The 15,512-nt window shown below is 38.6% G+C and overlaps 1 protein-coding gene across 5 annotated transcripts in view; it reads right to left on the bottom strand.

Annotated features, from left to right (window-relative positions):
• Nalcn (sodium leak channel, non-selective) overlaps positions 1-15,512 on the bottom strand; it is a 309,764-nt gene that overhangs the window by 14,444 nt on the left and 279,808 nt on the right. For all 5 annotated transcript variants that reach the window (XM_028868293.2, XM_028868291.2, XM_028868295.2 and 2 more), the window contains 10 exons: positions 15,331-15,437; positions 10,172-10,292; positions 9,991-10,089; positions 7,045-7,138; positions 6,425-6,531; positions 6,157-6,231; positions 5,337-5,456; positions 2,607-2,675; positions 1,579-1,727; positions 547-640 (listed from right to left, as the gene is read on the bottom strand). In XM_028868293.2, coding sequence (XP_028724126.1) covers positions 547-640; positions 1,579-1,727; positions 2,607-2,675; positions 5,337-5,456; positions 6,157-6,231; positions 6,425-6,531; positions 7,045-7,138; positions 9,991-10,089; positions 10,172-10,292; positions 15,331-15,437 — 1,035 coding nt within the window. The remainder of the gene's footprint in view (positions 1-546; positions 641-1,578; positions 1,728-2,606; positions 2,676-5,336; positions 5,457-6,156; positions 6,232-6,424; positions 6,532-7,044; positions 7,139-9,990; positions 10,090-10,171; positions 10,293-15,330; positions 15,438-15,512) is intronic.

Raw genomic sequence — 15,512 nt, 5'->3', positions numbered from 1 at the left:
GTTTAACTCTACAGTTCTCTAGAATTGTTATGCATGTCCAAACAAGAAATATATAGTTCTGTAAGAATATATAACACACCATTTTAAGTGTGGACAAAAATGCCTGAAGAAGCAAGTGTTAACACTATGATCAGAGGATAACACAGATGTATTGGAAAGAAAGCAGGACACCACAAACCACATGACATATGTGCCTTGAGGAACCTCTGGACCTGCAGAAGGCCTATGGACCTGGACAAGCCAGGGACTTGGTGAGTGTCTGATGTATGTGTTAAATAAATGTCCTTGTTTTGATTGCTAAGCTATGAAGGATAGGAAGGAAAGAACAATGCTCACTATTAAATATTATTATGAGTTATATTAAGTGGATATTTTGGATATTTTGCTTCTGCTATTCATATCTTGTAATGTTAAAAAGTGCAACTTATGGACTAGATGGTCAGATTATTCTTTTTTTTTTAACTCAAGGGCTTTATGCTAACAAGAATATTATTGCCATGCGCATGAGCATTTATGTTGAGGCACTGAAAATGAGGGGATATTTACCATACAATCATGCATAATCTTGTTCCAGTCTTCCCCTGTGACGATTCGGAATAATACAGTAATGGCTTTGCCAGCTGAAGAAAAATTAGCATGCCTAATTTAAGAAAAAAAATGAAAAGAATGGAGATTGCATGAATTGTCATTGTCATGAAGCAATATGGTGGTCACCACCAAAACGATGACTTTTTCAAGCTTGGTTGCCAGGTTACTATTACCAAAGCTTAGAGCCTCTTAATGGCAGTAGGGCTGCCTCACAAGCCAGCTCTCACAGAGTCACCAACGTACTAACTTTCATCTTGAATGACTGGGTGAGCTTTGGCTACTAAGAAGTGATTTCTTCCTTTGCCTGGTCATAAAAGAAAACTCAACCATTACCAAATAAATCACCTGCCAGTGAGGCATTTGTACCTGTTTTATTGTATTAGAACCTTTAAGATAACAGAGCAGATGCTTCCATAATGTGGAAGATGAACTTTCAGAAATGCTTTTCTCATAGCAGAGTGATTTTGTAGGTTCTATCTTTCTACACTTTGCTAAAAAAGAAAGTCACCAAAAACCTGTTTTATTCCCAGAGCATTTCAGAGAAATATATGGATAGAAAAACTACTGAACTACTGAATTAGAAGTTGTTATTCCCAACAATGGGTAGAATTAAAAAACCTTTATTTTTTATTTTTTTGGTTTTTTGAGACAGGGTTTCTCTGTGTAGCTTTGTGCCTTTCCTGGAATTCACTCTGTAGCCTAGGCTGGCCTTGAATTCACAGAGCTCCACCTGCCTCTGCCTCCTGAGTGCTGGAATTAAAGGGTGCGCCACCACCGCCTGGCCTTTGTTCTTGCATTTTCTAAGGATTCTAAAATAAACATGCTTATCTTTGTCAATTGGAAAATGTCATTTAAAATATGTATGTTTATTTTATTTTTCAACAGATTATTTTTTACACAACCCCTAAGTCTTTAGTAATCAAGAAACTTAGTTGTTATTCATGATTTTATTATGTAAAGGATTGCATAGGAAGACAAATGCACGCTGACCTGTTTATGTTCTCTCCATATTTCACGGTACCAAACAGAACAACCCCAGCAAAGGCATAGCACAGCAGCAAGAGGAACATCCCTACGATTATAAAGAAGCTCTTGTACATGCTGACAACCACGGTCAGAAGGAGCATCTTTAATGTCACCTGTGAGTGAGGGCGGGTGCGGTGTCAGGGCAGATGGAGAGAGGAGGAGAGAAGGAGGGAGAGTCAGTTCTAGCTGTGGAGAGGCTGGTGAATAATCTATAAGCAGGTTGGCTGCATAGCGATTCCCAAGTACATCATTTGAAAGTTGTTTCCCGTTAGATATTAAATCTAAATATTATTCAAAAACCATCTGGCATTGAGAAACCTTATTCATACTTCAAACAGTTCAGTCACTCAAGAGAAATTAATTGAATTAAAAACACAAACTTCTTATCCTTTCACTTCCTCTTCTTTTGCTAACCAGACCTTTATAAGGTCAGCATATTATTGACCTATAGCAAGTAAATTTATTTATCCCCCACAGACATCCTAAAAAACTGAATATAAGAATGGTTTAATGTTAAATAACCACCAATTATTAAACCTACCAATCACATGGATATATAGAATCCATGTGTGAAACAATATCCCATAAAAAGGAGAACACAGGTAGTGTGTGGTGTACATAAATGCTAACAAGGAGTCTAGAGTAATGGAAACATTATCATTAAATATAAATTTCCTTTGCAATTAAGTTAATTTAAATAAACATAAATTAAGGCACATTAGGAATGACACTGGCTTTTGGTTTCAGAGCTAACATGTTTTCTTTCATTTATGACTGAATTTATTCAGCAAATATGATAAACATAATAACAACAGGAAATATAGTCTAAGCTAATTAAGCTACTTATTCAACATGATATTTAATATTTATTAATCTTGACTTATGATGTTTAGTATTTTGTTGACTATAACAACCAGGCTGGCTGAGGTCAGTTGGCACCAGTGATTCAATGCTTACATGACCTTTGAAAGGACTGTGCATGACAGACTTACATGCTTTCCACAGATAGAGAAAAATCTAAAGACAATCACACAGGCTCCCATCATGTAGGTGTATGCATTCTGAAATTTAAACAGAAGACAGGTTTTTACAATTTGCACAAAAGATCCTGCTATGGTTCCATTTTTCATTTTGTCTTCTGTGAAGTCTAGTGAATAATTAGTTTAATAAAATGTGAAACTTCCTATAAGAAATTTATCTAAAATAAAGGTGCTGAAAAGGTCACTGCAAAAACTCATGAATAAATATTAGATTTAAAATCAAATCTCAGACAAAAACTTTGGGTTTTGTTTTGCTCAACTGAATTCTGTATTTTGAAATTCATTTCACATTAAGCAGTGACCAGCCCTTTTGAGGACAGGGAAAGAAAAGCACAGGGTAGCCATGCAATGGGAGGGAGCAGAATGAGACAGGAAATAAAGGCATCATGACAAAGAGTGGTCAGATGTTGAAAAGAAGTGCTTGAAGGAGTTGGGAATACAGCTTAGCTGATAGAAGTCTTGCCTAGCATGTGTGTAAGACCCTGGGTTCAATATCCCATTCCCAGAGTAGTAGTGATGTGTATAATCCTAGCACTTGGAAAGTGGAGGCAGAAAGATCAGAATTTTAAGGTCATCTTTGACTACTTGAAGGCACTTTTTCTGAGATCAGTCCCCTGTTAACAAATCAGTCCATTTTAGAAAAAGACCCCTGTCCCCACCCCCAGCTCAAGAGGACTGCATCTGCTTGCTCTTCAAGTGTGTGCTGAGGGCCAGAGATCACTCTGTGACTTATGATTCACAAGGCTTCTTCTGAGAAACAAAGATGCCACTGGCCACAGCATAACAACAGTGACATTCAGCTGATGCCAAAGCATGAGCATTCTCCAGGAGCTACCTAGCCAAATGACAACAGTTCCAGATGGGTTCCTGGGAAGGGGGTCCACTGAGCTCCTTGGTGAGGCAAAAGGACAGGAATGTGGGCACATAGTATTGTTGGATGGAATACAAGGACTGTGCCTTCCTTCCCAGTAGTCCACTGCAAAATATGGCAAAGAATGATTGTTTTTCTCAGACCAGAGGTTCTTCTCAGGGGAGGAACAAAAGCAGTCAAGCAGAATAGAAAAGATTTTTTTTTTTTGGTGGCTTAGAATTTCCTCGTGGGGGACATTTGAGATTAGGAAGCCTACTGCATTCTTCCATTTTGAGTGAGTAGCATTTAGTCAAAAGTTTGTCTAGATAGAGTAAATACAATCAGGACATGTTTTTCTGCCTCTTCTTTCCATATCAGATTAGGATTTATTGTAGACATGTTAAAGTCTTTATATTCTAGAAGTCATGGCAACCACAGTCCCTGGGATAATGACTGGATGATTTTTTTCACATGGACTCCAAAGTCCTAAAAAGACTTATGTCTCCATTTGTCCAAACCTTGTGCTGTATTATATGCCCCGGCTCTTTCTACTTCAGCCACAAGACCTTGCCTTTGTTCAGTCCCTGCACCCTCTCATCCTAGCCAAGGGCATCTGAAATATTCTGTAGATGGAGTCCAGTTCCTTAGGGAAATGCCTTCCAGGACCCTACTCCTCATGGTTGTCGTGGGAACATGGGATCTCCTTCATCTTTCCCAGAACACCCTTGGCCCTCACTGGTTTGTCTCTCTAGCTTTTCAGGCGATGACGTTTATGAGAGCAGTGAATGTCTTTGTTTTGTACATTGCTTTCTTCTTAATTCTCCTACAGTGCTTTTCTCATTGTTATATTCAAAGCCATTTATTATTTGAGAGGGTGAATACAGGTGCTTGAGAACCTAAGCAGCTTCTAATGCTGAAGGCAACCACTGGTTTGAGAAGGCCACTCTACGGCAGATTCAAACTAGAGCAAGACCCTTCTGACAAGCAAATGGGCTCTAGGAGTACTGGATACTTCCTGTCAGTCCTCTAATATTAAAGAAGATGGGAAAATGTGGAACACTGATAACACTGGGCCTATAGAAGACTAATGAAAACATGGTTCTTATGATTTATGCCTTATAGGCTGCTATAATGCTTAGAGCAGTGGCTCTCAATCTGTGGGCCACAACCCCTTTGACAAACCTCTGTCTCCAAAACATATTTCCATTACGATTCATAACAGTAGCAAAATTACAATTATGAAGTAGCAAATGGGAATAATTTTATGGTTGGAGTCACTGCAACATGAAGAACTGTATTAAAGGGCACAGCATTAGGAATGTTGAGAACCACTGGCTTAGAGTATACAGTGTGAGCCAGCATCACATCAGTGACCATATTTTATTTCCATTGGGCAACACCACTGTAGACTATCCAAATTTTCCCATGGCTGTAGATTTGGGGCTGGATCTCAGACATATAGAGATTGATGGGTTCAGATAATTGGTATGAGATGTGTGGGAGAGAAGAGTGCCTTGAGTACATAGGGATTACATTATAAATCTTGCTTGTGATGGGGTGAAGTGGACGCTGCTCTGTCTCAGAGTGTAAGGTCTGAGTCTTCTGATTCTAGCCTTTTTTGAGTTCTGCACACTATAGGCCTTTGAGGACCCAGATTTGCCTGTGTGAGAAGTGTAAGTGTGTGCATATATACACATATATGTATGCATATACAATTTGCAAGCTTGTCCCAGGGCTTTCATGATCAAAGCTGGGATTTGGGGATTTGATATAATGCCCAAGAGGAGCTAAACAGAACTATCAGCTAAAATAAAGTTTAAAGATGTGCCTACCAGCAGAGCAAAGTGAAGCACCACCCACACAACACCAAGAGATGTCACCAAGAGATCGTATCTGTTTCTTCTGCTTTGCCAGAACCCAGCTGGTGACATTGCTATGATCTTCATTGTAACCTAAAGAAAACAAGAAAGGAAGACACAGGGCAAGTGCTTAGGTATGTTTAAATCAATCAACTAAGTCATGTTATATATAATTAATAAAATATATAGGATATAACTATAGGATATAGTTAATAAAAGAGTTAATCACAAAGATACATTTTTTAACAGGCAACTAGGCTGCATATTTCTATTTTCTACACTCTTTCCCCTAGATTGATGGATAAGTACTCATTGCAGGCTATTTTTCTACCTTGAGTGAAAAACCGTATTTTGGGAAATGAGCCAGTTTACAGAAAAATGATAATCCACTTGAAATTCAAAGAAGATTGAATGGTAAATAGATGTGACAAAGGGAAAACATTTTAGATAATCTTGGCTGCACTGCTGGCGTGTTTACATCTGTGCTGTAATCTGAATCCCTGAGTAACAGTGGCTTGTGTCCTGTGCTCCAAACATGCAAACCCTGTTACTAGGCAGGCCAATGCTCAGACACAACAATTAGCAGGAATGTTTCAACAGTTAGCAAATTTAGAAATATAAAGTGAAGTCTTTGTTGAAGTTAAGCAGAACAGCCCAAAAGGAGACGACCATGAAATCCACCTTTTCACAAACAAGAGAACACAGAGCTGGAAGTAGGTGCCATCAAAGTGGGGTACTGTTTTCCTTTTAACTGTTCTTAGCTTCCACCAGAGCAACAGACTCATTACTGTACCTCTAAGACAAAGATGAAGGTGAAGACAACTGACATTGTTGCCAAAGGAACGGTCACAGGGTCCTCGACGTCCCACTGCAACCAGAGCAAAAGTCACTGTAACATCGGCTAGACAGACTTTTTCCTCTCGGCCACTCATCTTAGCATATGCACCAATTTTTACTTTTACTAAAGATCAGAGGCTACAAATGACAATACCCAATTGCAATGCTCCTGGATACACCAGAGATGTGAAATTCACTCCAAAAGTCTCAGGATGAAACAATACCTTGACAGATAGCAACACAGACTGTGCCAGAACCAGCAATGCGATGGTCCTCTTAAAAAACGGGTGCTGGGTTATGTCATACATTTTAGCTCTAAAACCATCATTATCTGAAAAAGAAAGGTGTAGGCAAGGGCACTTTAGACATGGGCCAGATTTACTTTCTTGTCTTTCATATTCTTTAATGTTCATCTTGAAACCTATTACAGCCTTCCCCCCGCCCCCAGTTCTGTCTATTGTGAAGTGCTTTGCAGGAATGGCTGGCACTCGATATTAAAACGACAGCACACAGCACCATCCGCATTGGAAGGAGAAGTGTATCATTCAATTTCTGGCAGCTTAATACATTTCCCTAATATTTCTAAAAGGCAAGCACAAATATATTTTATTTAAAAATTCAGTTTTTTTCATTAAGGCTTATTCAAGAGCACTGGAGCACAGCCTTTAGGTGACTGATTTTAATAGCCTTACAGAGAGATCAGCAGTTTAGAGTCTGTTTCCATATTAACTTATGCACAACCCCCTAGTGGCTTCACGATTATTATTTTAATTTAAATCTGAGGCTCTTAGGGAGTCAGGAATACTAGTGCCCAACATGAATAAAATCAGAGTATCTTTGATACCAGGCCGAGGTGGGAGATGAAGAGGCTGTGCGATCTTCAGTCTGCTCTTGAGATCTTCCCATCTTCTCTGATCTACAGTCAGCAAAGCCGTCCCCTTGGAAACAAAGGAAACAGTGCAGGAAAAGAAAAGGACCAATATGGAGACTTGACAGAAAGACAGTCTGCAAGCACTGTAGGTTGGATAGACAGGATCAGAACTAGCAGTACATTGAGAGGCATTCCCAACATGGAGGGTGCATGTCTGGGGCATTCAGCAGCCTCCACTGTGTGTCACTGAAGACCTATAACCTTTAGGCTTGAGAAACTTTCGAATGTTTTCTACATAATTACATTCTCCAGAAAGGATAGTAACAAATGCGGCTAGTTTAGTTTTATAGTAGCCAATGACACCTTGTCTGTAGAGCTGCTGCTGAATGAGGGCATTTGTTCTTTACACATTTTTTTAAACACTCTAAAATGTGCAATCATAAGACTATTTTAGGAGATAAGTCACAGAATTTTTCTATTTCAGAAATGAATGCTATGATAGTTTGCTAGATGGGATCAGATATTCTGTGTTATAAAGTGGAATACTTGATAAAAATGCACATAAACTATATTGCATTGTATTATTCTACATTCAATTTTATTATACTACATTACAGAGGCATACATATAATCCAAGAAACTAGGGTTGGGGGGAATGTCACTCTTTTTCTCCACTTCCTTCTGTAAAGGTAAGTGGAATACCCTCCTGGCTTGGTTTTCAGAAATGTATGCTTTCTGACTGTAGAAGTACACAAGAACAAATTTGTTTAGAATTTTTAAATTGGTATAAATTGTATCCAATCTGTATTTATTTATGAAGCTTTTCTTTGTATTTAAAACAAGTCTTATTATTACATTTGTTATTTATTTACTTGTATGTGTATGTATGTATGGACACATATGCACATGCCACAGCACACATTTAGAGGTCAGAAACATTGCAATGGTCTCTTTTCATCATGTGGATTCTGGGATTTAACTCAGATCATCAGTTGTTGGGAAGTACCTTCACTAAAGTCATCTTTCCTGCCCACTTTTCCCCCTAAGATTTATTTATTTTATTTTATGTGTTTTGCCTTTATGTTGCATTTATGTAAAGCATGTGTGTGCATTTCCCATGAGATTTAGAAGACTTGAATCCCCTGAAACTAGAGTTATAGGCAGGCAGGCGCGCGCGCGCACACACACACACACACACACACACACACACACACACACACACACACACACAAGAGCTAACAAATTAAGTTTGTGACATCTGGTAAAGTGGCTGCTGACTTCTGCCACCCTCTTGGCATCTGTTTGGACTGACACACCATGCTCCCAAACAAGCTGTCACTTCCTGACTGGTTTAGGACATAACTATGGTGTTGGAGGCAAACAATCCTCAGCAATTCACAGCTGTTTCAAGACTGACAGTTAATTATGCAGTTTCCTCCTGTTACTGAGCATTGTATGCTGGGTCACTTATGTGGTGGACTTGTGAGCTGCCCTGGAGCCCAGTCCTCTTGCATCCAGGCACCTGCACAGGGACCTGTGTACTATCCTGGACTGGCAGTGCCTCATCTCTCTAGTAATGGGCTGATTAGCCTCTTCCTATATTCTGGAATTCCCAGTGTCTGCTACACCACATGTCTCAAAGGCATCTGAAAAGATACATCTTTCTCTTTCTGCCCGGTATTAAACTGAACACACTGAAGGGTTAGAGTGTCTCGTTTATGAACGTGTTAGGAAGTAAAATAGAGGGGCTGGGTGACATGATTGCTATTGCTCTAAGAGTCCATGATTCTGAGGATTGGAGTAGTATTGGGGTCCAAAGGGGGATTTTTAAGTTGTAGTCTTTGAAAAGCTGAATGAAGTGAAATGCTCATTAGGCACACATCAAAGGTGGCAATTGACTGAGTCAGTGGTACCACACACGTTGAGCCTGGGGACAGTGAATGATATAGTCTCACATGTAGCTACACAAACCAAAGAGCTCTGGCTCGGATGCATGAGAATCAGTCATCACTGTGCACAACTGAACAGCAGGTGCTTCACAGGCAAATGGAACTTTGCCGTTTAGAGGTTTTAATGCTCTTGCATTCGAAGAATCACAGACCCTGCAGTTGTAGGAAAAGAGTCTGAATCTGAGCCCAAGTGTTATTCCTTATAGTAGTGGCTTTCTCATCCAGACATTGCAGTGTTTTGAGATCTGGCAGAAGCTTTTTCTGTCTAGTGAGTGTTTAAAACTTCTGTGCATTTCAGTGTGATTCCTGCAGACAGAACCTCTCCCAAGAGAGTTTAACCAGCCTCTCCCAGAAAAACAATAGCCAAGGGACACTAATAGAATGTTCTTCCTTAAACGTGTGCTCCCTAGGAAACCACATTGCTGTCTTCCTATCCATGATTCTGTATCCATCATGAGAGCTGTTAAGACTGAGGGTGCTTCCTGAGTTCAGGAAGTATATATAAAGTTTTTGTAGATGTAGAAAAATATTTTTATTCTATGAACTGACCTTTGCATTTTATGTGGCTTCTACCTACCTTATTAAAATTCTGAGTTCACTCACTGAGTAACAAAGAAGCACACAGTTTGCATTTTTGTAAAGGCAGTACAGACTGCAATCAGAGCATAACTTCAAGCTATCACATTTTAGTAGCCCACTGTATATCCATCTCATCTGAACAACAGGAGATGTGCTTCTCAGCTGTAGGTGAATTACTGTTACCATAGGGTAAATTTAGCAAGAGAATTATATTCCTAAGTAATGAACCAAAACTGCAGCAGTGATGTGGCTTGTAAAAGACTTATACAGGTTGGTTACATGAGTAACATTTTAATTTAACGTGGCTCCATGCTGTGTATGGAAAAAAATTAGCTTAAAGCAAGGGCAAGAACAAAAATTAAGTCTGTGCTATTAATCTGAGAAGACTTACCTTGTTTTCATTGAAGTTAGCAATAACTACACCAACAAAAAGGGTCAGTCCAATCATGCAACCCAGGAACACAAAAACATGGATATAGATGCCATGGATCTGTGTAAATGAAAGATGTTGTTTATTAGAGCCAATGGTAACCGCCCTGGATATATGTAGAAAATTCCACGTGCTTGCTTACCGGCCCCACACGATGAATAATGACATCTCTCACTTCTACCCAGCCTTTCAAGGACAGAACTTCAAACAAGGCCAGCATGGCATTTCCCACATTGTCAAAGTTAAAGTTCCGAGGATTTGCCCTGCAATTAGGAAGAAGAGATGCTGGATGAGGGTCCAGTGCACACCCAGTGGCCAGTACCTATAAGCTGTTATAATTTTGGGTGAAGCGTCCTCAACTGGGGGAAGTTAGGCCATACAGCACTCCTTTGATAAGATAGCATTGTGTTTGTATGCTATCAGTAGCCATTACTGACTCATGATTCTTTAAACACTTGGCCCATCATTCTTTATTTTCTTTGTGGGGAAGGGATGCACAAATCTATGTTTTCTAATAATTAATACTTTTTGTTTCTCAATTGTGAAAGTGTTTCTTTTTATTACCTTATGGGTCTTAGCTAACATATTCTCATTGTTAGTAGAATACATTTTCAGTGTTTTCATCCTGTTTTCTTTATGAGAGGCTATTTTAAATAATTAAAAGATTTAAGTGATTTTAATGAATTCAATGAATTTAAAGACTGTTTCCCATTCTGAGGTTGATGAAGAATATAGCCTTGAGCTGTTGAATATGGTCATCCCACTGCCTCCTTCTGTATTATGCTTTCATCAGTTTTTTCCATACTACCTCATCTATCAAAATTTAACCTTCATGAAGTCAGCACTCTAGAGAGACATTTGGTTCAATATTTTTCAATCTTTTATGCTTTCTTAACTACAGAAACAGTCATTAGCTTTGTCTTTATAATACATGGGGATCTAATGAGAAAGCCTAAGACTTGCAGCTGACTTGGTCCTCAGGGCTTAAGGCCGATTGTCAGACACATTTGGTATCAATGTAGAGGCTCCACTCAGATATTCATATTTTAGAATTCTGATTTATATTTTTGTATGAAAGTACAAATATACCATCTTGGATTTTTGCAATAATCTTTCCTTGGGGAGGGTATCAATTACATTTCCCATCTTTTAGAGTAGACAGTGGTTATAGGGACTATGCATACCCAATATTTGCTTGCATAAGGACTGAAAAAAAAAAAAAACAAAACCAAGGGAGCTAGCTCTCAGATCCAATGTCAATCTTTCTTACTCATCTGTTTTCTTTATGCAAAAGTGCTTTTGCAGCTAAATTTGCAGCAACTTAAACTGCTTTCATGTCTCACATATTTTAGAGGTTAGAAAATGCTAAGAAAAAATTTTTAGGCTAAATCAAGAAAAACAAGGCACGCAGTTGAAAGAATATAACGCATTTTGAAAAATAAGACTTTCCAGTTTAATCATATGAAGTATTTGTTTATGCTGTGCTATCAAAATGGTCAAGTTTGAAATTTGATCTGTAACTCCAGAGGGCTTCAGTAAGTCCCAAATATAAACCATTATCATCATTTCACATACAGCCCCCATTTGAATTGTAAGGCTGTTTAAAACATCTTTTCTGGTTAATTTTTTTTAATTTGCAATCTTGTCTATCCAAGCCATAAAACTAAGACTGGTTTTGACCTCAGAATTTGGTCATTCTTTTGCCTCCTGAAGAACATGAACCAGAGCCCCTGAGATTACAATAAAGCTAATGGATCCTTCTCTGAGGTAGATGGGCACTATGGAAAATGTGATCTTGCCTGTCTCTATCTGTCCCAGTTCTTCCATACTTACCTGCATCAGGCCCTTCCTTCTTTCCTACAAACCTACCCCTGGACCTTCCCCTTTCCCTGGCCACCTGTCCCTAGTAACACCCCTCCTTCTTACCCTTCTTCTCCTTGCCACTCCCTTTTTCCTACTCACCTGCCGGCTCCTTCCCTTTCCTCACGTATTTCCTACCCTCTGTCCTTTAAAATACCAGTGTGTTTCTCCTCTGACCCTTCGGTGGCATGAGGCATTTTGGGCTAGGGTCTCCTGTGTGCCGTTCTTTGCACTTCTGCCATTTGTAGAAAACAGAGATGGATATTGAAGAAAACAAAAGAACCTTGATGATGAGACGTCTTCTTTGCACTGCTCACTTCTCAGACTCTTGTATCTTTTTAGATTGTTTGAGCCTGAGCCCCCATAAGACCCAATGTACCTTTGCCTAGAAATATTGATCATTACTTAAAATGACCTGGAGAGTGAACTTTTGGTAAGCCGGGGGACAGGTTAGGGGCTGGTTGATGCATATCAAAACTCTGAGCATGTTATATGAAATTGTTTGTAATTTGTTTTCTGTTTTCCACTTCAGGTTACAGCTGAGTAAATGCCAAGCATTCCTAGTGACTGTAAGCACTGTGTAAGCACAATTAGTAAAAAGCAGAATACTTTGTTTTTTTTTTCCCACTTGTTCAAGCTACTTCCTATATTCTGTTTAAAATAAAACACACGATATTCATGATATAATGTATGCTTAGTCCTTTTTGCTAAGGTAATTTTTAATCTCTTCAAGTCTGGATGATTCAGAGGAAAATGAATGTATTTTTATCTGAAGAAAGACTATGGAGCTACTCTGTTTCCTGAATTAGACAGTGTATATTTATATCTTAATTTTAATTATCAAAACATTTCTTCAGGCATACTTCCGTATATAAGTTATTTTGTTTTTGTTTTTCTTGAGACAGGGTTTCTCTGTGTAGCTTTGTGCCTTTCCTGGGACTCACTTGGTAGCCCAGGCTGGCCTCGAACTCACAGAGATCCGCCTGCCTCTGCCTCCCGAGTGCTGGGATTAAAGGTGTGTGCCACCACCGCCCAGCCAAGTTATTTTCTTAATTACATTTAGCTAATATGAAATTAAAAATTTCAGCTTTTAACTCTAACTAGATTAAAGAAAGAAAGTTTAAAAAGTGTCAAAACTACTGTTGGCATTTACTAGACTGAAGATTTTTGTTTCACAGTGAACCCAGGCTACAATCCAGGACAAACAGGCAAAGACCTGTGTGTTGATGTCCAAGTGACACCCTTATGTTTTTTTGGGATTTAAAAATGTTAAACTTGACCCCTACTCCTCAATAATAATGCAACATTATACTTAAAGTTGCATATAACAGGTTTTATGGACAAGTTGAATGCTACATAGGTCTGGAGCAGGTTTGTTTGTCTCAATACATGGCTTTGCAGTGAGTTATGGCTCCTGTCCTGACATCTTCAGAGGCTGCAAAGCTTTTTGATCACATTTTCATAAGGTTAGAATCTTTTTCATGGGTATGTGGTCTTCATATAGGAAGCATTCAACCTAGACTTCACATCTCAACCACCTATCACCAGTATGGGAACACTAGGGGTTCTATATCTCTATGTTCTAATGTCTATGTTCCAGAGTCTGGTGGAATCATCATTAGTTTGTCCTGTCTTCCTGTGCCTTTCCAGGAACCAGGAAATCCAACATACAGCATTTCCCTACAGCTTTCTTCTGCCTGTGACTAACCTTGGTGTTTCCCTGTGTGTACCCCCATATGATGTGGCGCACACTCCTTTTGACTGTTAGCAACAAGCTAGCTTTTCAATAGTGGTTATCAACTGATCAACTGGCTTTTTTTATATTTCAAATTCTCTATTAATCCCCTGCAATGCTCAACTGCACCATTCCTGATATGAGTTTCAGCTCCTGCACCTAAAAACACACCAGGGTTTTCTTCAATGGAGCCTTCCTCTTCCCTGCACATAGCCCTTTGCAATAGAATTCCAACCAAGATGGTCCAGACAGGAGGCTCTAAGAAAGGACCATATCACCCATCAGGTATATGAGGTAGTTGGCTTTGGCAGGTGGAAAAGCAGCTTTGCCCTGAAGCCTCTTGCTGCTCTGCCAAGCTCTAATAGTAAGGTTTCTCCTATGGGGCTCATTTAACTTGGATGGGGAGCACCTTGGCCTCTCCGACAGTGAGAAGGGAGGACACCATAGCACTTTCCCCTGAATCATTTACTCTCATGTTCTGCTTGTCTTGGATGATGGAGGGTGATAAGGTCTTAGTAAGTTCTGGTGAGTTGCTGTCTTTAGAATTAAGATCAGCTTTGAGGTTTTAGCCCAAATCCCAGAACAGCAGATGGAAAACCCCATTTGATGTCTTCATATAAATAAGTTATTTATAGTACAATGAATATTCACCTCACCAAAATAAACCTTTTATTCTTCTTCAAATTTTTATTTCAATGTAAATTAGACCAGTTTTTAAGTGAGTATTGGATAAGAATTTCCCCATGAGTCATATTCCTCTTCTCCATGCTCAAGCCCTGTGTCCTAAATTAACTGTTTTCCACAGTTGTTAGATGTTAAAAAAAAAAAAACCCAATAGCAATCATATTGAATTGTTCATTAAAGTGAATTTTATATTAGAGAAGTGCCAAAACAAGATAAAAATGAGTCAGGGCTATAGCTTGGAGAAATGTGATTCCTTTGAAAAAAGTTTTGATGAGTAGAAAAGAAAGTCAGTTGTGACAAAAACAGGGTTTCTGTGGCTCACTCATTAGTCTTAAATGTAAAAAGAAAATTTAAAGGGTAATTAAAAGGTCAAGGGAAGTTGGTAGGACACTGAGATTATTAATGAAGTGTAAAAATTCTATTCATAATCATTGATAAAGCAGATGAGAAAGAAGTCACTGAGCAGGTCCTACTTTTGGTGGAAATACTTTGAAAACTCATTTCCCAGCAAAATGGATTTTAAGGAAAGAATTGGGTCTAATCATCTACACTAGCAATTATTCTTCTCTAGTGTTTCAGCAATGGAGATCTGTCAGTGTACATGGATTTTGTAACTGAAGTAGCTTTATAATTTAGAGTTCTCAGTCACTATTATAAGGACATCAGCCCCTCTTAAAGATATAAGCCCAGAATGAGTTCAGCTTTAATGTGATTATATATATTTGGTTTTAAGGCTTCATTAATTTTAAAAGCTAATTGCATCCAGATATGTACTTTAATTCATTAGAAAAACACTAAAGTATCATTTTATTAGTTTCACAAAGAAACATGGGATTCAATGTACCACTTGGTTCTTACTGTTTTTTTTTTAATGCTACAACATAATGCTTTTCCATATATTGTTTTAAAAAACTCAGTATTTTTAAAGAGAATTATTTTAATCTCATGCCAAATTATCATGATTTAAATTCCAATATGAATAAGTGTAGTATTGCTTTAGGATATATTTCTGATGAGCTTACCAAACACGGGGCACCCAAAATCCAGGCTTTTTCTCTCCCGGTCTTAATTTCAAATTTAAGTTCTTGGACACACTTACATTAATTCTGAAGATTCCATTACAGTCTTCCTAAAGTAGGAGAAAGAAAGGAAGGAGGGAACCTGGTCAGAAGTGAACTCTGAGAAGAAAGGATTCATTTCTTAT

The sequence above is a fragment of the Peromyscus leucopus genome, chromosome 9, assembly GCF_004664715.2.
Source record: "Peromyscus leucopus breed LL Stock chromosome 9, UCI_PerLeu_2.1, whole genome shotgun sequence".
NCBI classification, from domain to species: Eukaryota; Metazoa; Chordata; class Mammalia; order Rodentia; family Cricetidae; genus Peromyscus; species Peromyscus leucopus.
The sequence above is the reverse complement of the archived record's forward strand: the minus strand, read 5'-3'. Positions and strand labels throughout refer to the sequence as shown.